The sequence below is a fragment of the Homalodisca vitripennis genome, chromosome 4, assembly GCF_021130785.1.
Source record: "Homalodisca vitripennis isolate AUS2020 chromosome 4, UT_GWSS_2.1, whole genome shotgun sequence".
Taxonomy (NCBI): Eukaryota; Metazoa; Arthropoda; class Insecta; order Hemiptera; family Cicadellidae; genus Homalodisca; species Homalodisca vitripennis.
The window spans coordinates 135,519,391-135,545,708 of NC_060210.1; the positions used below are offsets into that span (position 1 = coordinate 135,519,391).

Here is a 26,318-nt window from a genome sequence, read left to right on the forward strand (position 1 = left end):
GTCATGAGCTGTACAGTTTCAATCCGATTGGCTTCAACAATAAACTATAAACATATATGTGTCATTTACTTGCAGGACGTCTTTTTTCTTGAAGATCCGTTATGAACTATGGACTTAATTATGACGATATACAGAAATACATTAGTTTTCACATTACAATTCAATAGGGAAATTAGCGACTAGTAGCGATTATCTAACCGAACATGTAGAAACGTAATAATCGATTATGAAACTGACCAACAAACACTGAAATATAATCAACAATCAGCTGGTACAGTGTTATTGGGATATGAACTTTTGAAGGAGAGCAATTATTAATTCGAGTTAGGAGGAAGTATTAAATAAAGATAAATACTTCGTTTTAAACTAAGTATATAATATTCAGACTATTCTCAAAGCAGTATTATGGCTTACCTTTGCAGGAGGTGAGTGTATATGATACCTTAATTCTAAGACATGTACTAGTAACATTGTAATTTAGCCAAGTAGGTTACATTTTTTTTCATCCGACCCCAAAAATCTCAAGATCCATATTCTTAAAATATAGGGAAATAATATTATTGTCTCATTAGAGTAGATGAGGGTGTATTATGTGAAGCAATATGTTCTTTCATGTTTAACATATGAATGAAAGAAAACTGCATATGTTATTACAATATTGTTCATTGCATTTAGTGGGTGCCCATAAACCCAATATCCTAAATTTTTCAAGAATTTTGGAGATTTCACTCTAAAAGTTGCAGAAGTTTTTCAAGATTTTGTTAAAAATGGCAATACTAACTTAATGTTTATAACTATACGAATATAGGCTAGTTAGATAGTAGATTCCTTATGGTCTTTTGAACGGAAAAAACCAGATGTGATTATAAAAATACCAGATAAACTAAAAATAATGAAAAATATCAAACTGAAATATTTATTCAAGAATTGTTTAGTAAAGAGGTTTAGTAGTCTAGAGCAGAGTATGATAAAGGAACTCATTTTTTATATCCTATCTACTGACACAGAGAAGACGGAATGTCTGTAGATAATTGTAGACGAACAGTTGACAATTGATAGGTCATACAACCAATATTTATACTAATAAGAGATGTCCTAACTGAATTATTCATCAGCGCCCAGTAAAAACCATGAAAGATATAAACATAAAACAGGGTATATAGGTTTATCATGTGTGCCCTAGAGGCACACTAAGGAAGGATTTTTATCTTCAACTTTAGGGCTCTGCCCCACTGGCCTCTAAAGTTGTGACAATTTTAGTTAGTTAAATAAGAGTTAAAAATTATATTTTGGTACTTTGGGATTATACCGACCACACCCAGATATGAATCGTTATTTGACATTTTGCTTCTACTGATTACTAAATTAGCGTAGAACAATATTTCGTCAATATAAAACAGGAATTGTCTTATTGCAAATCCCTCCCCACCCTCAGACAGAGGTCAAAGTCGAGCGGTCTAGTAGATAACGTGATTGCAGTCTCGCCGCCCGTTCAGCTGGTGCGTCGCTTTGTTATACTTCTGTGTTTTACCTCTACATTTCTCCAAACACGATATTCAATAAAAACAAACATTACCAAACTAAAACTAAACTCTTTATTGAAAAAACACTCAAAACTTGTTTTTATTCTTGATCACACTCCGCCACCCAAAATGCGAGTGCCTCCGGCCATCAGCGAAAGAAAAACATCCCTCGAGATAGTACCTATCAGTAAAATATCAAATTCTAGAGGGGCTGATCAGAAATATAAATTGAATTGTAATGGAAAGGCAATTATGTACCGTGCAAATCATGTGATGCCGCGCCCTGCCCTAATCGGGATTCTCGAGAAAGATAAGTTAACAGCGACAACAATACCGAACACAATACCTGGAAATGTTTGTAATTTTGTAATTAAACAGTTGTTTTTTCGTTCTATCATGTTTGTTTCTATAAATTTATATTTTTGTGTTCTTCATACTGGTGTGGTCGGTATAATCCCAAAGTACCTATATTTTAATCATTATCAGATTTGTATTGTACTTATAATAAATTAGACTAGTAATAACCTAGAAAAATTTTGTTTCAGTTTTATTGGTGCCAACAGTTTAATACGGACTTCAGTATGCCAGTACCCATTATTACAGTAAGTTCATTTATAACAGGCTGTGATATTTAGGTTTAAAGTCTATATTTTATAGTAGTATTCCCAACAGTTTAAACACACTTCTGTATGCCAGTATTCATTATTACTAAAAGTTTATTTAACCCTCGGAGTGGTGAAAGACATTGCAGCGTCTATTAAATCTCATTCGTGAGTGGCAGAGACGCTCTAGCGTTTATTAACGCAAGCCTCTTTTGTTCCGGTATTTCCGATATTATGCCGCGACTTAAACGCTATGTATTAGGTATGGTTAGAAAGACCAGATTCCAAACTTTAATTTGATATAGTATTTAGATATGCTGGCACTATGCCAACCTTACAAACGGTTCATCCACCTACCGTACTACCTCCTGGACCAAGTGAAGATCTTCCTCACCGGATTGCTCATTTACCAGACTTTGTGCAGTGTGTGGACACACCAAAAAAGGGGGCAAAAGTCACTTCTGGTGCCCAGTTTGTAATTTTGGGGTTCATAGGGAGTGTTTCCCTTACTTGGAACATTACTGGAGGCCTCTCAAACCAGGAAGAATGAGGTTGGCTCTGATACTGACTAAAATGCAGTAAAAAACGTGTACATAAAAGTTTCGATCAGCAACTAGTGTGTTGTTTTTAGGAATAATACATATAAACGATACAAATTTTTGTTCAGAATTAAATTTTAAACTAATACTAATGGTTTATCACTTATAGTCAATATAGAATTTCTTATGGGAAAATTTATGCTGAGTATAAATTACTAGCAAATAGCATTAACAAATAATTGTATTTTTACAATTAAGTAGCTTTGAGCATTAAAATCGAACAGCTATTTGGGAAGGGATGATTGAATGTGTGTAAATCTAAGTTTATAAAGTGAAACATTTACGGATTTAAAATTAGTTTCTATTTATAAGGCAGTTTTAAACTTTAGCCCCATGTTAAAAGCGGAGCCTCACTCATATGTAGTCGGCAGCCAACTAGTATGCTATACTTATTAATAAATCTTGATTAAATATGGCTCTTCACATTGGGGTTGAAATATATATCAAACTGTTAAATGTCTCAAGAAGGAAATCTTAAAAAACAATACTTTCACACTTTACTATCCTGCAATAAATTTCATAAAGAAGGAAATCATAAGTAATAATGGTTTAACCTATTATAATATTTTATCTTGTTCAGATTTGCTCAAAATGTCCCTGATACCCTTTTCAAAACTACCCCCTATACACTAACCAATCCTGTCAGATTAACAAGACCATTTAGGTTTGCTTTAAGTTAAGATGGACAATGTTCAGTCATTGATTCTCTATACACCATCAAACCTGGTTAGTCACACAAGGTCCCAACTTGATCAGATGGCAAACCGGGATGGACATGGGTGAAAGATTCTGTTGATGGGCGGACCATAGCGCACAGTGTTGGCTTCACTTCTGATTTACCATCTAGGCAATAGATACGCACCAACCATCATGGGACAACAAACTGGTGCACAGTGGGGCCACATGCCTGTTTTCTTGTCAATCACGTCTATATCCAAAATAATGTTTTAGTGTATAGTATTTTTTTACTTTGTCATATTCATATTTCATATAGAACTAGTTTTAGTTGGCACATCTACTGTAAAGTTATTTTAGATGTTTATTAATTAAATAGTAATATTAATTTTTATTACGTACGTAAGCTTGTAAATTGTATAAATACACTAATTACACCACATTTTGTAAGAAAAGAGTCATATAGATACAATTTAATTAATATTAACCATGTAATTTTCGAAATATCTACAACAAACCAATCTAGAAATTTAACAACTAAAAAAAATAACATATTACAATTTGTCTAATGCTGTCTTTCTAAGTAATCTTAGTCTCCTCTCTCCAATATTTAAACACTCTTTTAAGTGAACTAAAAACAGTAATTCTATCTAAAAACTGTTTCCCTCAAAAGCTATTGAGTAGACCGATGATAAATTCTTCTTCCTCAGAAGGACACATGGGAATAATAAAGGAATTTCATGATGCCAAAATGTTCACTAACATATTAAAGCAATAGATGGTAAAGAAATTACTCCTTTGATAAAGTAGAAATTATTGTCTCCATAGAAAGTTGAGATAATGAAATACAAAGGAGGTCCACCCTACTACAGGTGTTCTGAAATTTTACACTAACAGCTCACACCTAGACTCCAGCACAGGGTTTGGTGTATGTGGGCCAGGAGTCAGATACGCAATACTTTTAGAAATATATGCCATGATCTTCCAAGCAGAAGTCATAGCAATTGAAACGTGCCAGACACCTCACACAGAAGGAACCTAAAGGTACAGAATATCTAATACAGTAAAGCTTTTGTTAAATGTATGGGACAAGAAGATTAGATCCTAAACTTAAGGAGGACCCCCATTGAAAACTCATGATGAGGGTAGGTTGAAGCCAGAAAGTGCAGGTCACTATTTCTCTCATTCATAAAAAATCATCCAGATTGCACTGAGAAAGAGTACTGCATTGTGCGTAATATTTTAATAGAGTCATAAATACTTTTAAAAATTGAAAAAATCTAACAAATGATAAATGGATAATTGGCACATAAATATTTACTAATCATATGCCCACATTTATTTTCCATTTTAAAATATTTGTACAATCTTTTATATTTGTATTGTAATGTATTTAAAATTAGTATTTACATTTTTGGTACAATTTCAGTGGTGTTATGAATTTAGCGAGACCTATTTTACTCCTTTTGTTGTTTTAAAAAGCATGTTCAGGAATATTTTTTATTAATTTAATATTTTTTGTTTTTAGGGCTGCATTAGCATTTGAAATGTGCAGTTTCTATACCTACCTAAAGTGCAGAAAATTATAATATATTAATTCACAGTAGATTGTAGAAAATTAAAATAAAGTTTCAAACACAGTTAGTTTCATAAGATTTCTATTTAATTCAATATTAAAGTAAATTAACAGAATCAATTGCATAATAATATACCTTTCTTTAAAAAAATTAACACCTCAGTATTATTTCAGGGGCCAGGCGGCTAAACATTTCCTATTGTCATTTGTGTGTCACCACACATTATCAAATCCCAGCCAAACATCTAACCAAGTTGGATAGTTAATGGCTGGCTTTACAACATGACATGCAAAACTGACATTAATTTAGTGTTATGTCACTTCCCTTATCATACAAATGAGGCTTTCTATTTTTTGTACCGTTAGTGTTTCTAGTATGAAAATTGCATTTACTTTCTATCTATGACAGACACTGTAAGTTGTATATTTATTCCTGAATATTACTACTCTAGGTGTCGGCCAGTTGTCATGAAAGTGAGTGCTGCCAAGCCTGAAGCAGCCGAGGGCCACGATGAACGGAACATGCGTCTGAAGCGACCTCTATCCCCCCACTTGCTGATATACAAACCACAACTTACCTCCATGTTGTCTATCACACATCGCATGACAGGTTGCGCTCTCTCAGTCTACGCCCTCACCTTTGCCGCACGTATGTGTTTATAAGTAATTTATTAAATTATCTGTCCATTTTAAAAATTAGTGTAGTGGAAGGATAACAGTTTTTCAAATCATCCATCGTCAATAATAAAAAAACATATTGTAGTCATTGATATCTATATATATAAAAAATGAAACTGTTCGTGTGTGTAACAGCATCACTCACAAACGGCTGGACGGATTCGCCTAATTTTTTTTAAAATTTGTTCGTCTTGATCTGTAGAAGGTTATAGGATACTTTTTATCCCTTTCCCGATTCAGGATTCCGCCCCACTGGTTACAGAAATACCCGTAAGAAATGCATTGCAGCAAACATATGTTATTAAGTGAAAGAGTCTTTTCAAATTTTTAATCAGCTGTTCTTTGTAAACATATATAATGCGACAAAAAATTGTTGTTATTTTTGACAGTAACTAAGTAAACATAAATATTTTTGACGTTTCTATGTAAACAAACATTTCTTGACGATTAATAAGGCACAAGGACAATCACTTAACGTCGCAGGAATCCATCTGGAACCCTCATGTTTCTCGCACGGTCAATTATACGTCGCTTGCTCAAGAGTCGGAAACCCGAAGAACCTTTATATTTATGCTCCAAATAATACAACTAATAACGTTGTTTACCAAAACGCATTAAAATAAACAAAAAACTTTTATAATAGATTTTATGATATGCTACGATGTATTAGTAGAGCAATAAATTAATTGGAAAAACGTATAATAAAATTAGTATTTCTTTTCGATGCTTGATTGATGTAGCCCTCTCTACTGCCACGCGAGCGGAGCCGCGGGTTTAGGCTAGTAGCTTAATAAAGATTTAGTGTATTTGGTTTGAATGAATTTTACTATCATCTTTGGTTATCGCTGGACACTGAAAATGACTTATATGTGGGTGAATCTGTTATGATACCAACCAGTGTCCTAGCATTGCATGTCTGACATGTCAATGTTTTTGCTCTCTGTTGTGCCTTCTCTCCTCCCATCAGTTGTAGAAGAACAAACATTGTGAGGTCCTGTAAGAAGCAGGTCTTTAGTTGTCTACTGAAGAGTAATCTAATCTGGCAGAGTTGTTGACTAGGTTTTTGTTTTTCCATTCCCAGCAACAGATATGAAAACAAAGTGACAAAGGCTATAAATAGAAAATAACTCCGGAACCTTTCCTAACCAGTTAAGGTGAATTCATTAATCAACTCTAATATGGCAAAACATCTCTCAGTTCTCATACTTAAATAATCAATGTACAATATTATCACTAGCATGTTGAAATGAATTTTAAATCCAAATTCTTGTAATAATTTATTGAAAGTATTATTATTTGAATTACCTTTAACATGTAATTACACACTCTGCATTTTGTGCACAAATACACGTCCTTTGGCAATTTTCTCACATCTTATATAAACGGCTATACAAATGATAGATATTAAATACATCTTCCAAAACGTGAGCAAGATTTTTTAGTACATTGTCTTTAACACACACAGGTATAATTTTTCAGAATATTTGTATTTTCTTCAACATTCAGAAAACATACCATAATACTTATCCTGTATTAAAACAAATTTTATTTTGCAGTGTGGTTATTAAACTCAGAAGTTACCTAAACAGTTGTTCGGTGTACTTGAAGATTTCTATCATGTTATAGTAATAATAATGATTGGAATAATGCATAAAATAATATTATAAATTAAACTCATTGTGGATAATTAATGAAGATAATATAGTATTGAGGTTAGTTAGTATTGTTTGTAATGTACAATATATTTAATAACAATAATTGAGATTTATTGTTTTAGTGTCTCTCTCTCCTGGCAATTTCCCACACATGGTGGAGGCTGTCCAGAGCATGCACATTCCAGCTCCCATAATCTTCTTCGGGAAAATGATCCTGTCTCTTCCAGTGGCCTACCACTTGTGCAATGGTGTCAGGCATCTGGTATGTGCCTATTTTAGTCTACATCAAAATTTTGATCAAAATGACAACTGTTCCAATGAATGTTTTATTCAGTCACTCCGTGAAATGATATAAAAACATTTTAGTATTTGTCTAGTATTGTATAGAAAATTATGTAGAACAGTTTGATGTAATCTAGCCTACTCATATTCTACATTATGTAATATAAAAATTGTCAATAATCTAGCTCTACATTTTATTTGGCCCAGCTTCAAAAATGACAATAATGAACAAGATGGAAGTTATAAATTAATATAGTATGGTTAACAGAAAATAATAATTGCTTCAATGAAATAGCCTCAAAAAAGGATTATACAAATATAATGACTATTTTCATTTTCAGAATATGTTACATTTATTGATTTATTGTCGTAATTTTGATGTGATTGTGATAATTATTTCTTTTTGCACAATCAAAATTATACAAATGTCTAAAAGCCACTGATACCAAGTTTTTACACCATTTTTGATATTGCTCATGGAAGGTTTTACGTTATTATAAACGTTATAACGTTTGTTATATGTAAAGAATATATCATCTATATATAATGCAGTATATACAGTACTGCTCAAATTAATTGGAACACACAGGGAATTTCACTCTTTTTATCATGCGACAGTTGGCATCACTGCTACATCACTTGTATTGAACAAACTAACAACCTAACCTCAAAAGCAGTTAGTGCACATGTGATTCTTTGTGTTGAACACATTTTCAGTGAAGTATTGTGTGAATTGTGTTATTGTTGCGCGTTTTTGTGTTTGTTTAACAAACTATTATAGTTTTTCAATAACTCAACTGATGGATACCACACCTAGAAAACGTAGCAAGATTATTACACTACATCAGTATGGAAATATGTCTCAGAGGATGATAGCTGAAGAATGTAAAGTAGGCCTAGCTACTGTTAACCGAATTGTTAAGCAATTTAATGAGAGTGGCTCCTTTTCTGTTAACAGAATAGGAAATTGTGGTCGTAAAAGGAAAACCACACCACAAACTGACCGCCAATTAATTAGGACTAGTAAGATCAACCCCAGGTTGTCGGCTGTAGATTTGGCACGAGAAATTAACAAAAATGGGGTTAATATTCATGTTAGTACTGTTAAAAGAAGGCTGTCTGAAGTTGGGCGAAAAGCTTACCGACCTAAGAAAAAGCAGCTTCTTACTGTAGCAATGAAGAAGAAACGCTTGCAGTGGGCTAAAACCTACAAACAGTTCACTGTTGAACAGTGGAAAATGTCCTTTTCTCTGATGAAACACATTTTTTGGTTCAGGGACATAAAGTTAACATTGTCCGCAGAAGTGCGAATGAAGCTGAGACATCAGCTCACATCCTTCAACAACCAAAACATCCACCCAAAAAAATGTTTTGGGGCTGTATGTCCTATAATGGTCCAGGTCCATTAGTTCCCATAGAAGGTATGATGAACTCAGACAAATATATTGCTTTATTAGAAAGAAGAGTCGTTCCACTCCTTTTGCAAATGTTTCCAGAAAGCAATGGAATTTTTCAACAAGACTCGGCTCCATGCCATACATCTAAAAAATGCAAGAATTTTTTTTCTGAGAACAAAATAACGGTTCTGGAATGGCCTGGCAATTCACCCGATTTAAACCCAATCGAAAATCTATGGACTATTACTAAAAAAAGGATTGCCAAAGAAGATTGTACTACAAAAACATCCATGATTAATGCTGTAATCAAAATATGGTCCCACGATGAAGAAATAAAAAATATATGCAAAAAACTCATAGAATCAATGCCAAAACGCTGTGAAGAGGTTATAAAACACAAAGGAGGACATATTAATTATTAGGGAGCTGTTTGTAATTTTTTTGATCAATAAATTGTCTTTCATTTAAGAATCGTAGTTGTTTACCTGGTGTTCCAATTAATTTAAGCGGTACTGAACTTATATAATGGGATATATTATACAATTGGTCATGTTAATAGAAAGTATAATTTAAAACCTTTAAAAATCCACGTACAAATAAAGTTACAGAGAACTAATATTAAAACAAAATGGGCATGATACCCTGGGCTCACATCTTGATATTTGTTTTTTTGTTTTCAGGTGTGGGACTTTGGAAAGGCCCTGACCATTAAGGATGTTTACACAACCGGCTACGCCATTTGTGGGGGAACTGCTCTCCTTACTATATTTTTCGCTTCTCTTTGAATTCTTTTGTTGTCACATTGTACAGTGAAACGCTACATACTAATTTGTAAAAAATATGATCTGCTGTAAATATCTTGCTGCAATATTCACTAAGCAATCCCTCGTGTAGAACATTGTAGCCACTGCAATAATTTATTGTGAATAAAAAGTCGAACAACGAACTGATGTGTTTATTCATTATACCAAACATTTCTGATAAGATGTTATCAGTTTGACCTTCTTTGATAGCAATTTTAAGTGAGTGAATGTTTTTTCTGGCATCATTAAAACGCACATTTGAAACCTATAAAATAATATTAAAATATGAGATATTAGTGGTGATATTGGATATATTATTTTTAGTAATAAATAAACTAGAAAAAAACAATTATTCAATTTTAGAAATGGTTTAAATTTAATATTTTCTACATGCATACAGGTATAGCTTTAATCAAATTAAATATAGAAAACTGTTTTGGTGGTAGAATTGCTTTATTTATATTATTACTGCTGGATAATTTGCTTATTAACCAGAACCTCTTGAGAGTAGTTTACAAGCTTGCACTCAAAATGTAAAAAAATGCTGTACAAAAGTCAGTGAATGTTTCTTCTGTAACTCACGCGAGAAGAAGTATTGGAAAAAAAATTCAAACTGGGTGGCGGAATTTTTAAGGGAGAAATTTTTACTAAACATATTTTCATAAAAGAAGCTTCTGATCACCTAGACCTCAAATATATTAGACACATGAATGTTGAAACAGCGTGACATGGTTTTAGTAAAATTTTTGCAATGTATGTAAGGCCCGTTAATATGGATCAAGTTCTACCCATGTGACATGATATAAGGCAATGTTATTAAAACAACTCTTTTGAAACTAGTACAGTTGATGGTTTAGCCTTTTAGTGTTGCTGACAAATTAATCTGAAAACAATGTACAGATGTTCAAAAACAAACTAAAGCACATTTACCCATCTAACTTAGTCCATAAAATGTATTTCTAATATGAAGGTAGTACCTTGTACATTAGTATTTCAAATTTTATTCAAGGATGGCTTATGTTGAATATTAAAATGTAATAAAAAAATATGTAGTAAAATTAGTGCGGCCACACACTTTATATTCCTTTTTGTCATTTTGGCAATTGAATAGAAACAATTGTGAGAATATAAAAATCTATAATTATAAGCTAAACATTAATTTTAAATCATTGTTTTTCATTTTCTAAGTAGAAAACACTATTCATTAAATACTAAGGAATAGTGAACTAGAAAGATCTGTTTGAAATGTGCTTTTATTTCTACGTTGGGATATTGTATAAAATTAAAACAATGCCAATTTATGTGGTATTAAATTTATAAAGTTGGGATAATTAAATTGTAGAAAACAAATATACAACCAACAGCATTAAAATAATTTAATCGTGGGAAAGCTGATGGTCCATGGCGAGATGGCTGAACCTTTCCTCTTAACAAAATTAATAAAAATCTATTTCAAATATGACAATGAGTATATTTCCAAGTTAACACGATAACACTGCCATGACCCACTGGTGCCCCACAAATATGACTTTTTAGAAGGGGTAAAAAAAAGCATTTGCTTTAATTTATGGGGTCATTTTACAATCAAGTCTTAAATCGGGACAGCTATATACGGTTATTTGTAAATGGACTCTCTAGAGACAACATGTTTGGTGATAAGTGATTAGTTTCATTATGGTGATTTAAAAAGTTTATTTTTTCCTGTACCCAGGTCTTGCATAGGTTTGTGCAGAGCATAGGTTAGCTTGTGAATAATGTCTTGACTAATGAACATTGAAATAAAAACAATCCAAAGAAATATTCACTTACATTATTTGTACTCTTCTAGTAGCTTCTAAAACACAAATTTTCAATTGTGTTTTACTATCAAGGTATATATGTTGTTGTGGATTGACTCTGTTAAGATTTTATTTACTAAGCATTATGAGTGAGACATAGCAATATTTTATATAATACAAAGAACACTCTTGGGATATGTAAATAATATACATAATTTAAATCTTTAAATCTATTGAAATTTGCATATTTACATTAGAGTTTCCCAATTTTAATACTTACTTGCTTTCAATATCAAATGTTAAAAAATAGTTTAATGTAATCATAAATACAATTTCAAATATTCCTTAAGATACATCATTGGCAGTGTTTGTTTTAAATTGGCAGTTCCAATTAAATTTAAATACATAAATTATCAAGCGATTGATGTTACTATTTATAGCACACTGGACCCACAAGAAATCCAAAAGCTTGATGAGGAAGACCGTAGTCCACCGGATAAAAGTCAACTATCGGCACTTGGTCAAGGTTTCTAGTCCGCACTTCAAACACAGTTTCACTTTTGGATTTTCTTGTCTGAAACACAGGTGCAAACGAGTTACATTTATGTCAACTTTATTTCACAATGTCAATTTCGAACAATGCTTTCTAAAAACAATTACTAGTGACGTAACTAACAAAACAGTGACATAGGAAAAAGAGTCATTGAATAATTAGTTTTTCATTAATCAGATAACAGGTTAGTGTATTTTTTATACACAACTTTGTGATGCAGGTACCTTATGTCACTATGTACGGACAATATTTTTAGTTTTCATAACGTGACCTTCAATCTTATTAACTCCTCAACTTATAACATTTTATAAACAACTGTACAAAACAATATTTCCTAAAAATTTGACTATTGAAACTACAAATCAATTTATGAGTCTGTATATTCTCAGATAAGCTGAGATCACGCCTAATGCATATTTTGGCTGATTTTCGAATGTAAGGTAGGGGAGGAATAATATGTTACCTGAAGGACCAAAAAATAGCAAAGCAACGTAGAAAATATTTTAAGAGTTGGCTGAAGAAAAGTAACCTTGATTTAAAAAAAATATTTTTATTGGTTATTCAGAAAAAAATCTCAATCTTCGTTGTACTTCATTATTTTAATATTCGAAAAAAGCATACAATTAAAAGAGCGTTTGGATGCGTATTAATTATATCTTATTTTAACTTATCTTTAACATGCATAACGCTACAATATAAAATAAGGGTGTAATACTGAATGAGGTTTAAAATTATTCTTTTGGGGAAAACTCATAATCATTTTACTACAGCGGTAACCCCTGTAATGCTATTATTTTTACTGTACGGAGAGTACTGATCTAACATCTTCCAATGATGTCTGTATAATGCGGGTCTTTTTTATTAGGTTTACTGGCCTTATGGTCATTCCAAACTTCTGTGACTTTGATAATACAATGTTTAATAATAGTATTCCTTGTAAATGTGTGATTTTAAAAACTGTAAAGTATACAGTCAAATGACTATTATTGAGGATTGCCTATGTTTGTTTATATCATTCACATACCTAAGTATTGATTTGTTTTTACATTATTATTTGGTGTGCACAATATTATTTATAAGATGGTCTGGTCAAAAACTCCATAGTTTATTTTATGGTAACGATAAAGGGTGTTCACCCAACTTAAATCGGCAAACACAAATGCTAGGCCTAAACTTTTTCTATGTGTATTTTGAACTGAAGTGTATGCTATCCACATGGACTACATCTAGATTATGTATTTTACTAGTATCTTTAAGGAATACTATTTAAGTTAGTTTAAAAATACTGTCAATGAAATACACATCACAGACTTTTCAAAATTGGACAAATTCTTTTACAGAAAAATGAAACAACTCAAAAGAGATGCAAATAGTTCTTTCATAACTAAAAAATAAATATAGATCACATAGCTAAATAGCTTAAGTTATACAACATATTTTTCTTGCCACACTTACAACAAACAACAGTGAAAAAGTTAAGACATAAAAAAATTAAAATGTATGGGAAAATATTCCTACTCTCATAAAAGATTACAAAATGGCTATTGTATGTAAACATTAGTATTTTACCCCAAAATTGTAATTTAGCAACGTAGGGACATTAAAAACTCATTTAAAAAAGATTTTTATAAGTAAAAAATTGTGTAATCTTAAAAAAACATAAAAAATGTCTGAATTATTTATAGCAGCTTAACATTATACAGGGTGTCCTATAACTCTCTACCAATATCTTCAGGTATTAAATTATTCCTGTACTAACGACAAACCAAAATATCACATTAAAACTTTCAAAAACTTAACTCACTTTCAATTACCTGAGTAGCCGCCATTTTGTTTTTTCACTTAATGATTTTTAATTTGGGACCGGCTTGTTGTAATAAGTTTAAATTTGATATATACCTTTATAACAGATATTATTTTTGTAGATTATAAACATTTAAAATTATAACAGTTTAACAGTTAATTACACTTTTAAAACTATAAATTAAACTGGCATTTAATTGAATTTAAGTTAATTTTTTAGTAGGACTTATGTAGCCTAAAAAACCTGGCAACAAGACATTTGAGTTTTAGTTTTAGTTTTGAATTTTTTCTATGTAAAAATGAATAACTTGTAAACGTTTATTGTATTTTGAGGAAATAAATATTATTCTATTCTATTCTATTCTTATTTTCTTATGTTTGAATCAAGAGAGGATATTATGACCACAGTTCAACAATGTAGTGTTATAATCAGCTGATTAGAGCAGCTAAAATGAAAACAGCTGGTGGTTGTGGCTCACTAATGTTCCTGTCATATAATGGCAGTGGATATTGTTTAATACTCGAGTTTTTAAAAGTGCATTATCTCCCTTGTTTATCAACCGACTTTATTAAACTTGGTATCGTTGGATTTGTAATTAAATTTTCAAACTAAAATTTAATAAATGTGACTTATATCATATGTCGTTTTTGTGATATTTATGTTTAAAGATTTTAGAAAGCTGCTATTGTGATAATATAGCTTCTAAAATATTGAAATTGTTTTTTGTAATTACACCTTTTGAAATCCACCTTCAGCTTCTGAAATTACACACTCACAGACTTGACTCATGGAATCTGAAGTCCTTGTCTGTCTGATGAGATAAAAAAAATTCAGTGATGGAGACATTAAAAATGAACTCTGCATTGTTCCTAATTCCAGGTGTTAACTTTGTGGCTGTCAGTCACAGTGATTTCAGTACTAAGCAGGAGGTCAAACATATAAGTATGAACAATTAATCAAACTAGTTACCTTGCAGCCATCGATAATGATATTTGGAGGGAGAGAGTCGTGGGAGAACTCTTGGTCGTTGTCAACCAGCAGCCGCAGTGCCTTGTCGTAGCCGCCAGTAGTCATATCCAGCCAAGCTGCACTGTTAATACAGGTGTATGTGAAGTTCTGGTATGCAGTCTCGTGCAGCAGGCGAAGGAATGTCATCTGTACCACTCCTGTTGTTTCGTATGTGATCTGGCATACAATGTTAAAGTAAAAAATTACTACAGAAATTAAAAGAGTTTTTCTTTAGTTGGTTTGTTAGGTTTGGCTCTTTTAATAGCTCTAAATAGTTAAGAATTAGGCTACTATCCCCTTTTATTTCCTGTTTCCTATTTTATTCCTCATGTCATTAAACATGATAACACACATGAATATCATAATGGCATGAAGTACCATCAGAAGCAATATTTACAGTGACCCGAGAAATACCATATGTGGATCTATATTGCTGAATTATTCAAATAAAAGCACTCCTGTTCAATGAAACTTTTATTGCCATAATGATCTCTTGTATGTCAGAAAAATGGGTTAGTCATATTTAATACTTTATCTTGGTGATCGAAGAGTGCAAGTGCGTGTTAGTTTTTTGTTTTGCAGGTAAAAATTGAAACTACAACTCCACAAAGGACATTTTTGCAAACTTTCCCAATAATTACAATGAAAGGTAATATAATTTCCGGAAATCATGTTGCTAGATATTATTGATCATATCCTACTTTTATGTCCCTAAACTCCGGCATTAAGTAGCCAAAAAATGCTGTCAGATATAAGCCAAGAGTTATGATTAATTTTAATGAAAGTAAATCAGTCTATTCACCCTATAGATTTGATTATATATCACCTACAGTGACCAAGCTTATCTGGTTGTTTGGTTCTGTTGCAGTCAGTTTGACTTAAAGAACATTGCTTTACCAAGAGAGATAAGTCAGACCTTACCCGGAAGCCGCCACGTAGTGTGGAGTACCATCCGCTCTCGTCTCTGTCTTTGCGCCACGGGATGTTTGGCATCTGACTAGAGTGAACGTCGGGAAAGATACATGTCTCCCCACCAGCTGACATGTCACAGAACACGTAGATGGCGTCATCTGACATTCCTAGGTTGGGATCAATCCAGTACCAACCTATAATGATGAAAACAAGTTAAGAATGAGTATTCTATAATATTTTCAAAACACTAGTATAAAGTTGTAATGATATGTAATATAAACAACTTTGGAGGCAGAAGTTTAATATGTTTTATTCGCGTAGTATTTTTGTCTGAGCTCTCAACAGATAAATGATATTTTATCATGGGAAGGAATTAAAATTAAATAAATAAGACAAATTTACAGTTGTATAATTTGGTAGGTTTGTAAAATTTGTTTACAATGTTTGTAATAAACCACATTTTTCAAGTTATCGTTTAAGGGGTCAGAATATAAAAACTGACAATTTCCAATTTTTTGATTTTGAAATTTTTATGTACTCTGTTTTGTGGACTTCATTTGTTAAAACAGTTATGTATATCTGATTATTATTTTTATTTTACAACATCTTTTTTAAAAGGTAAAAGGTTGATTTTAAATGCTAAATACTGCTTGCAGAGTCATTCAGTAAAACCTGTTTTTACAATACTTTATTAAACTTTATTTAATAATGTTTTTTATTTTGCGCAGAGAAAAATTTTCTGTCATGTAACTTTATTATGTAACATTATAAAACTGTGACTGAAAAACTTACTAAAACTTTCTCTTCTTTAAATCTGCAATAGACAGCACAAGTTTAGTTGTTAGCATAAGTCAAAATACAGCAGGTCCTTTCATACATATTATGTAGTATTATAAATTCTAAGAATACACACTAATGTAGGATTAAATAAAGTAGTTAAAAATAGCAACACTTGAAAAATTGTTCAAATTATGAAAACTTAAATCCTACCACTAGTGAACTGCGGATGGCCATAGAACAAGTCCTTGCAAGTTCGACCTGGGTTCTCCCTGGTGCCGACAGGTTTACGTACACGCTCCAAATCTTGTCTCATTGCATATATAGAGCTGTAGATATCAATAAACTGTGGTCCAGCATCATTGTGTTCTTCAACCTTCCTCTCAAATTTCCTCTTCTTAAACCTTCCTGGAGAAGCTTCTTTGTCTGCTCTAAATTGAGTAATAAATATTAATCATTAATATTGTTGTCAACAATATTAATACCTAAGTAAGTAAGTATTTATGATTTTTTAATGACATTAGTTTAATAACTACTGGCAAAATTATGAAATATATTGTTGGTAGATATTAAAGACTACAGTAGAACAATAAAAAATAATAAACATTGCTATTTACGAAATAATGGTTATTATTTATGGTTTAAATAATTTATTTCAACAATAGCAAAGTTACTAGTCTGAAATTTTGTTTTTTTAACATGTTTCGTAATATAAATTTCTTGATATTAGTGTAATTATTTTTTATTACTATTCATTTTTCAGTAGTGGAATAATGTTTTTCTCTTTGTAGACATGTAACAGTCTCTCTGCAAGGAGTAATCATGTTAGTTTTAGATTGCTTATTGATAAATATATATTTAACTATATTTAATTGTTACTGTAGCTACTATTTGTTTGCCAAAAAATGCCCAAGAGATTACCAAAAACAAATGTTATATGCATACCTTATTCATACTGTAGTAACAGACAAAACTAAGACTGAGATGATAATTGGTGCTAATTATTTAATGGAGTTAATAAGTACAGGAAATATGTTAATGTTTATAAGTTAACACATCAAAAAGTACACTTACAAACCCGCTTCTCTTCTGAACCGACTGGCAGAACCTTCTCCAAATAACAGTTCTGGTGGTAACAGAGGCATCTCTGCAGGAGGTCCGGGAGGCCCAGGTGGTCCAGGGGGGCCCTGCTCCCCCTTCTTGCCTCCTATCCCCTCTGAACCCTTGGGTCCGGAGGGACCATCTGGTCCAACAGGCCCTGGAATGCCCTCATTTCCCTTCATCCCCATTGGACCTGTAGGACCCTACACACAGTCATATTCAGATACAGAAGGTACTAGAAAAATATTCAATACAAATTTAAGAAGTCATTTATCAACTTCTGAATTGCAGTACCTTTATTTACTAAGTACAATATCAATATTTAAATAATGTGAATAATTGAATAATTTTTTGAAAAAAAACCATGATTTATCAATTTACAAATATAATACAATTTTATTTTCAGAAATTGGCAAATAGTAATTGAAATCACAGCTAATACCAATCTAAAAGTGTATTTACAATATAATGTTTCAAGTAAGCTTTAAAGAACTTTAAACATAGTTTTGAAAAAATTTTGTGTTATTTCATTAGAATTATATAATGTAATATATACATACGTAATATAAAGTTTTAATCTCTTAAAATAAAATTTAAAAGTCTCAAGTACTATCTATCTAATAGTTATCTTATTTGAGTTAACTTATCATCAGTACAAAATGTTTAAAATTTTGTGTATAGAAAATTTAAGTAGAGCTTAAAAAATTTGAACTATTTACTTATAAAAATGTTTATTAAATTTCCTAACACATCATTAATATAAAATATGTATTTTCTTGATAAATATAGTTTCAATATAAGATTTGTTTAGGGACAGAAATTAAAAGTTTCAGTTACAATTGATATAGCAATTGATGAAAACAGTGATTTATTACATTACTCCTAAGAGTTAACATAATTTAAATGTTTGTAAAATTTATAATTGTAATGTTTTTTTTAACTCACCTGGTCTCCTTTAGGACCATCTGGTCCAACCATTCCTCTGCCACCTTTGTCTCCTTTATCCCCCAGATCTCCCTTCAGTCCTTGCATGCCAGCCTCTCCCCTGTGGCCTTTCATTCCCCTTCGGCCTCTGTCTCCTTTCTGTCCCCTTGGTCCAGAGTCCCCTGTCTTACCTGGAGGCCCATCTGTCCCTGCCTTTCCTGGCACTCCTGCGTCTCCCTACACAAAAATAATAAAAATCAAATATCAGGTATGTTTGAAAAGTTAGAATTGTTTCGGTGTAAATAAGTGAAACAGATCTCTCCTTCCATTGGAAAGTACATATTCCAATACTACTCTAATACTTTTATACAACTCTGTTTCTGGTAACTATTTTTTTAGATAGTTACAACAACTTACTGAAGTTTTCAGAAGGGTGTAGCTGTTATGTGTAACACATTCACTGAGGCTGCCAGCATTTGAGAAAAGTCAAAATAAAATTGTTGCGCATCATCTTGCAGTCAATAAGTTTGAAACAGATTCTCTAAATGTCTTCTTTGGAATTGAAGTAGTTAAAGTATGTAGGACATCTAAATTCTTATTTACTTTACATGATAATGGAAACCATTTCAACTCAAACTTACTGCTGGTCCTGGAGATCCCCTAGGACCTGGTGAGCCTGGGGGCCCGGGCTGTCCTTCCGATCCTACAGGACCAGTTAACCCTGGAGGACCAGGACTCCCCTTGTCCCCTTTATCACCTGGCAACCCAGTATTGCCCTGAAAGCCAGCTGGACCGTCTACACCCTGCAACACAGAACAATGTGATGGCATTGAAAATATGAATATCTTTATATAGACCTTAACATTATTTTATAGCAAGAAAAATCTTCTAAATATGGCAATAGTAAAACAGTAATTATTTAATTTTAATACAGCAGTATAAGAGCATGCTTTCGCCTTTTCATGTATGGAACACAAAATTGTCTGCAAATACCATTTATAAGCTGAAATACAAGAGTTTCACAGGAACTTCTGTTCACAGTGTTATCTGATGATTTGGCCTAGTACTATCATTGAGTTCTACAAATTCAAATACTGGAGAATTCTGCTGACTAGTATTAATTATCAAATTCAGTAATTACCTATGTTTGGATTATCTCAGGTTCAAAAGTTATTAAATCATTACAGTAAGTGAATTACCATTACCTTTAAGTTTTCTTATTTTAGAAGATTTTAGTTTGTATTAAATTAGAAAATATAGTAAGTTTAGGTTTTATAATTTATGTTTTTGAAGTATTTTTAGCCAGTTTTACCCCATAAAATAAACAATGAAACAAAATATTTTCTTTGTAGTTCAGGTATATTAACAATGTGAGTGATTCTCACATAGCACTGACTATTCAAGACAATAAATAGACATTTGGTTTATAAGGACAGTGTATCAGAATACTGTGGGATAGTAACAAATTCTGTCTGTGAACAGAAATACATAACACAACAAACTAAATCTTTTGCGCCGAGTTCTGTTTGAATTTTAAATAACATTGTTTTGATGATTTGAATTACAAATATATAATATACATGTTTTGTTATGATAAGAGTTTACTCACCTCAGATAGATAGCACACATTAACAAAATATTTCAGAATGACTATAGGTTTTAGCATTGGATTTTAACATCATGAAAAATATTACATAAATAAAGCATATAGCCATGACTACAGATATTATTTGGTTATTACAAATAGAGCCATTGCTACATTTACTGAAAATACTGTTTATAAAATTCAGACATAATCAGGAAATTTTTGGAATGACAAGAGTTTAAAGGTTGAAATGTATTGCTTACAAACAAGCCCTAAGTTCATACTAAGAAATGATTTCAATTAAAAAATGATTAGAGGCTGAAAATGAAAATCTTGATCATAGGTTACTCTTGATGTTTGGTGAAAAACAGGTTTTTAAATTTTTCAATAAAACTCTGTTAATACATGAAACTATAAAATATGTCCAACTATTGCATTAGGGATGAAGCTTGGGGATCAAGGCTCTAGAGCCCCACTCACTCTTTCTTAAAGTCCAGCGTGGGGGAAAGACCCATTACCATTGCCTTACAATTACCTCAGCCCGGCTTGGGGCTCTAGAGCTCCATGCTTTGTATGATTTGTATGGGTGAGTTTAATCCAGTCGTATTTCCAATAGATTTATCAAATGCATTACGGTATATGAAATTTTGGAATTGCTTTTTCATAAAAAATATTTGGATGGTTTTTTGACATACAACATACAGTGCAATATATATATATATATATATATATATATATATATATATATGTATATATATATACAACATATTAATAAGTCGATAATATCACATACGTCATGAACATGATAAAAATGTTTACTAACTAAGAACAGAAATTTGTTTAAAACTATAAGACTTTCATAAAGGATTTTCCTGATCTAGAAAACGAGAGTATTATAAATAAGATCATTAGTCTCTCCATAAAAATAATAGTTTTAAATTTTGATAGACAATCACAGTAGATTACAACAATCCGTAATATGTTTTAAAAACAAGTTTTGTGTATTAAAAAATTAAAAAGTCTGATTCATGTCTTAACAATATTCAAACATGTAAATGTACAGATATTCTGAAAATGTGTAAAGTATATGATGTAACTGAGGCTAAATTGGGCCTGAAAGTACTCTATTGACACTAATTATATTTTTATTTCATAGTTCACAATTACTTAGGTTGCAAGTTGATCATATCGTATAGAGGAAAATGGAGAGACAAAGAAGTCTACTTCCGATGGTAGACTCTGTGCCAGTTGATAGTAAAGGTGTTAATCTATTAAAATAAAATGCCACATATGAGCCTAGAATTTTATAAAATTATTTTCTGTGATAATAAGTTCAAACCACCACCAGCAGGGCAATTCACATGAGGGCAATATGAGAATAATATATGTCTTTAACAGTAGCCCAGGCCATGATTTTATAATATCCAATTAGGTAAAAATCCCAAAACCGGAGATTAGGGAGGACTGCTAAACCCTCCTGCGTTAAAATCGATGATTACAGCAATGCTGAGATATCCTGTTGACAAATGTTTTATAGGAAGTTGATGGTCTTATAAAAGTTAGTAACTAATGAGACATTTCACGAGATCATCAATCTGACAGAATGTTATCATCATTGGTTGTCTTAGGATATAATGCAAAATCAAAAACAGTTATTTAAATTATAATGAATAATTTTTCAACCTATTTAACCCATATATTCCAGGAGTCTGTAGCCATTGTAAGAAGTTAGTAAAATGATTTATTGTTTGAGATCTCCCAAACAAATAGTCTCAACAGCTGTACTATATGAATTTGAAATATTCATTATATAGTATACTAGCTGTTTCCCGCGGCTTCGCACGCGTCTCTTAAGCTTTGCCCGTATATTTCTTTGCCTTCAAATAGTGTTTGGATATTTTAATATACGTAACTACTGTGTTGTAATTGCAGTTTATAATGTGCAGGCGCTTTGATAACTTTTATATCTTGCAGTACAGCCTGGTGGTTAGTTACATCAATGGGCATTGCGTATAAACCTTCTACATAGAAAAATACAAATTTTCATAGTGATCGGTCCAATAGTTTCTGAGTCTATAAAGGACAAACACACAAACATTCATTTTTATATATTATGATTGCAGAAACAGTTTAAACAAAATTTGTCGTTTCTCTTAAGCTTACTCTATGCTTTAAAACTATAAGTGTAAAGAAATTTATATATAAATATATTTTTTGTCGCATTATATATGTTTACAAAGAACAGCTGATTAAAAATTTGAAAAGACTCTTTCACTTAATAACATATGTTTGCTGCAATGCATTTCTTACGGGTATTTCTGTAACCAGTGGGGCGGAATCCTGAATCGGGAAAGGGATAAAAAGTATCCTATAACCTTCTACAGATCAAGACGAACAAATTAAAAAAAAAAATTAGGCGAATCCGTCCAGCCGTTTGTGAGTGATGCTGTTACACACGAACAGTTTCATTTTTATATTATAGATTACAAGTTGGAATCCGGCGCGCTTCGCTGCGCATTTCAATAAGTTTCCCGCGGCTTCGCACGCAATTTCCCGTTGAAAACAGTACACTATATTCACTTATTCATTTTCTATCACATTCTAAACATTGCTGAGATAATTGATAGTCGTTCCTTCGTGAGCTTCTTGGGCGCATTATGAAGGTATGTACCACATTCCTGATACTTCTGTCAAAAAAAAAACAACTAAGGTTGATTTTATAACATTCTTTATATTTGTAGCCAACGTAAGATAGTAATTATGATATCTGCATTGCTCTTCTGATCAAGCATGAGCATGGTTTATATTAAATAAATATTGCAGTTAAAGGTGAATTTTTACATCAAATTTGAATTGTATTATCTGGATAGTAAAGTCTATGTTTAACAGTGATTGCAGAAACAGTTTAAACAAAATTTGTCGTTTCTCTTAAGCTTACTCTATGCTTTAAAACTATAAGTGTAAAGAAATTTATATATAAATATATTTTTTTGTCGCATTATATATGTTTACAAAGAACAGCTGATTAAAAATTTGAAAAGACTCTTTCACTTAATAACATATGTTTGCTGCAATGCATTTCTTACGGGTATTTCTGTAACCAGTGGGGCGGAATCCTGAGTCGGGAAAGGGATAAAAAGTATCCTATAACCTTCTACAGATCAAGACGAACAAATTAAAAAAAAATTAGGCGAATCCGTCCAGCCGTTTGTGAGTGATGCTGTTACACACAAACAGTTTCATTTTTATATTATAGGATCATTATAAAACCTAATAAACACCCACCACCTTCCCTGGAGGTCCCGTGAGTCCCATCTTGCCTGGAGGGCCAGTCTCTCCTGGAGGTCCTGGCTCTCCTGGTTTCCCATCTTCTCCCTCCAACCCCTGGACTCCTTTGGGTCCCTGCAGCCCTGGCTCTCCTGGGCTCCCAGGAAATCCTGGAGGACCTGCACTTCCCTTAGCCCCCTCTGGCCCTACACTCCCACGTGGTCCTGGGGGTCCTTGGATACCAGGCTTACCCTCATCTCCTTTTTGGCCTTGGGGTCCTCGGTCACCCTAGATAGAGTGACTTAAGTTAGTATGATTCATTATTCTTTCAATTTTAGAAGTGTCACATAATTAATGCAATTATTGGGTGATTATTAATAATTTCACTCTCTCATAATTATTATTATATATAAAAATGAAAAGTCAAGTTACCAACATGTTTTCCATCATTTCCAGGAGGCCCAGGAGGCCCTGGTTCTCCAGCTTCTCCTTTCTTACCCTGAGGTCCTTCAGGTCCAAGGGCCCCCTGGATGCCTTCAACACCCTTAGCCCCTCTGGGTCCAGGTTCTCCAGGTGAACCAGCTGGTCCTGCTGGACCTAAAATTTAATCATAAAAGGTTATTCAAGACACACTATTTTATTACTTTTAATCTTAGGTAAAATGATGGACACTATTTAACACATTCACGACAATGTGTACCCCATCGGATACACACCGGGCTTTTGTAAAGTGTGTTGTGCGTCTGATTGGATACATATTGTTATGGACTTCATTATTGTGTTTTTATTGTTTACCTGGCTTGGTGGCTAGATAAATTTGATCCTGCGCTTAAATAAATACCTCAGACTATCGTGTACCCAGTTGGGCGCACAATTGCTTAATTTTTATGGCAAATTAACTTTTTAGGTACACCTTGGTACATGGAAAATAAAATTGAAAAAACATAATAAAATAATGGTTTTTATGCAAAATTGTGAAGCCTACATACTTTTATCTTTATACTTGGACATTTGACGTTAAAAATTGATTACGGTTTTTTTCCCATTATTATTGAAAAATTCAACGGCAAATCAAAAAGACTGAAAAAACACTGACGTTGTGAACGTGGAAAAATCTATCAAGAATTAATTAAAGTTACCTTTAGGCCCTAGATCTCCCATCTCTCCCTTAACACCTGGTGGACCTGGTAATCCCTGGGGTCCTGGAGGTCCTGCAGGCCCCACAACTCCCTGAGGCCCATCTTCTCCTTTAACTCCTTGTCTGCCTATCTCTCCTTGTAAACCTTTCTCTCCCGAAGGTCCCAAACTCCCTGGCTCTCCCCGTACTCCTTGAGGTCCCTGAGTTCCTGCTGGGCCCTGACAGGTAATATACATATCAGTAATAATAAATAATCTGTTCATAACATTTGTATTATTTTCAACTGTTTATACTTTCTTTAATGTATTATTGAATATATATTAATTGGATTGGATAAACATTACATATTGTAATTTAAAAAGTAACAAGGTAATTTGAAACTAAACATTACCATTTCACCCTGAGATCCTTTGAATCCTTTTTCTCCTGGATGCCCCATCTCTCCTTTGTCCCCGTCTTCTCCAGGTGGCCCCATGGGTCCTGCAGGTCCTGTCAGTCCTCTCTGTCCTGGTAAACCGTCTCTCCCCATCGACCCAGGTATACCAGGCTCTCCCTATAGAAAAGAAATTGTAATTTGTTATTGAATAGTAAAATCACTTAATGTAATTGTAATTTATATTGCAGTATAAAAATTCTTTTTATAACCTGTTTTTAACAGTATTTTACTCTCTATGTTAACTAAACTCATACAACTGAACTGCACTTGGTAAAATTTTTGCTATACAGAAATTGGTTAAATAAAACAAAATTGCCTTCCTTTATGTTTCAAATTATATAGATCAGTTTCATAAATGTAGTAAACATATTTATTAAGTTATCATAATATTTTAAAAATAAATGCATTTTAAAACTATAAATGACATAATTAAAAATGAGAAAACCGATATATATATATATATAATTAATTATTATTTTGTAATAATGTAATTATGACGATGTACCAACTTGTGGTTGCTTTGTGGCATCTGTATACAGGTGTATGTGCAAATAAAACATTTGAATTTGATCTCTTGGCTATATTGTAAAATCAGAGCCAAAATAATTTGTAGTATAAAAATTGACTTCATGATAGTCCAGTGTTATACTCAACATACCATGAGTCTGAAAACTTAGATTTCAATTCCCAGTTCTACTCATGCCACCCGGAATTGTGACTGTTAAATATTCAATTGGAAAGGTTTTCATCTATTTGAGCTAAAAGTTCCCACAATAGTCTATACACATGGATGTAATGACAATGATCAAATTGTGATTATGTTTAATGCTCAAAATTGCACCTAGTATTGGTAGAAGTAAAAAAGAGTATCAAAAGGGTTAAAAATCTAAATATTTTTGTTAGTTCGTATTTTTTCTAGTTTTATACACTTCAAACTGACCGTCAGATACATAAAAACATACATAAGTAGTGTGTCTTGATACATAAGGTGATATCACCTTCAGATTAGATGAAGAGATTAAGTCACCACTTTAATGGTCTGTTTATGGTTTACTGACGCTGATTTAATTTTTATTTAGTTAAAACTCAGTCAGTCAGTCAGTCATCTATGACTGTGATGGGGGGGGGGTGTTGGACCCCCACTTCTTCCAAGGCCTCTGCCGTTAGGTTTTTACCTTGTGTCAGTAAGGGTCAAAGCCCTAGTAGCTTTTGCTACCTGTCAGTGCAACGTATGATGCAAAGTAA

General features: G+C 32.4%; 2 protein-coding genes across 3 annotated transcripts in view; one reads left to right on the forward strand and one right to left on the reverse strand.

The window, feature by feature from the left end:
• The first annotated feature begins 237 nt into the window (after positions 1 to 237).
• On the forward strand, positions 238 to 9,933 carry LOC124360237 (succinate dehydrogenase cytochrome b556 subunit-like). The gene is made up of 5 exons (XM_046813672.1): positions 238 to 425; positions 2,069 to 2,125; positions 5,428 to 5,624; positions 7,431 to 7,570; positions 9,668 to 9,933. The coding sequence occupies exons 1-5, from the start codon at positions 406 to 408 to the stop codon at positions 9,770 to 9,772; spliced, it is 519 nt and encodes a 172-aa protein (XP_046669628.1). The 5' UTR covers positions 238 to 405; the 3' UTR covers positions 9,773 to 9,933.
• A 1,850-nt stretch (positions 9,934 to 11,783) lies between these two features.
• The window catches only part of LOC124360239 (collagen alpha-1(XI) chain-like), an 80,512-nt gene continuing 65,977 nt past the window's right edge, over positions 11,784 to 26,318 (reverse strand). Inside the window, exons 18-28 of one of the 2 annotated variants that reach the window (XM_046813673.1) lie at positions 25,029 to 25,190; positions 24,639 to 24,855; positions 23,936 to 24,096; positions 23,518 to 23,787; positions 19,289 to 19,450; positions 18,669 to 18,884; positions 17,697 to 17,926; positions 16,836 to 17,053; positions 15,855 to 16,039; positions 14,895 to 15,110; positions 11,784 to 12,142 (exon numbers count right to left, since the gene is read on the reverse strand). In XM_046813673.1, coding sequence (XP_046669629.1) covers positions 11,999 to 12,142; positions 14,895 to 15,110; positions 15,855 to 16,039; positions 16,836 to 17,053; positions 17,697 to 17,926; positions 18,669 to 18,884; positions 19,289 to 19,450; positions 23,518 to 23,787; positions 23,936 to 24,096; positions 24,639 to 24,855; positions 25,029 to 25,190 — 2,181 coding nt within the window. In that variant the 3' untranslated portion in view covers positions 11,784 to 11,998. Of the gene's footprint in view, positions 12,143 to 14,894; positions 15,111 to 15,854; positions 16,040 to 16,835; positions 17,054 to 17,696; positions 17,927 to 18,668; positions 18,885 to 19,288; positions 19,451 to 23,517; positions 23,788 to 23,935; positions 24,097 to 24,638; positions 24,856 to 25,028; positions 25,191 to 26,318 lie in introns of those variants that run through there. The other variant, XM_046813674.1, reaches the window with a different exon arrangement.

Excerpts from the sequence above, each read along its gene's own strand:
- LOC124360237 (XM_046813672.1), top strand. The coding sequence starts at position 406 with ATGGCTTACCTTTGCAGGAG. Across the intron at positions 2,126-5,427 it reads TGCCAGTACCCATTATTACA|GTGTCGGCCAGTTGTCATGA; the intron begins GTAAGTTCATTT and ends TTACTACTCTAG. Across the intron at positions 5,625-7,430 it reads CGCCCTCACCTTTGCCGCAC|TGTCTCTCTCTCCTGGCAAT; the intron begins GTATGTGTTTAT and ends TTATTGTTTTAG.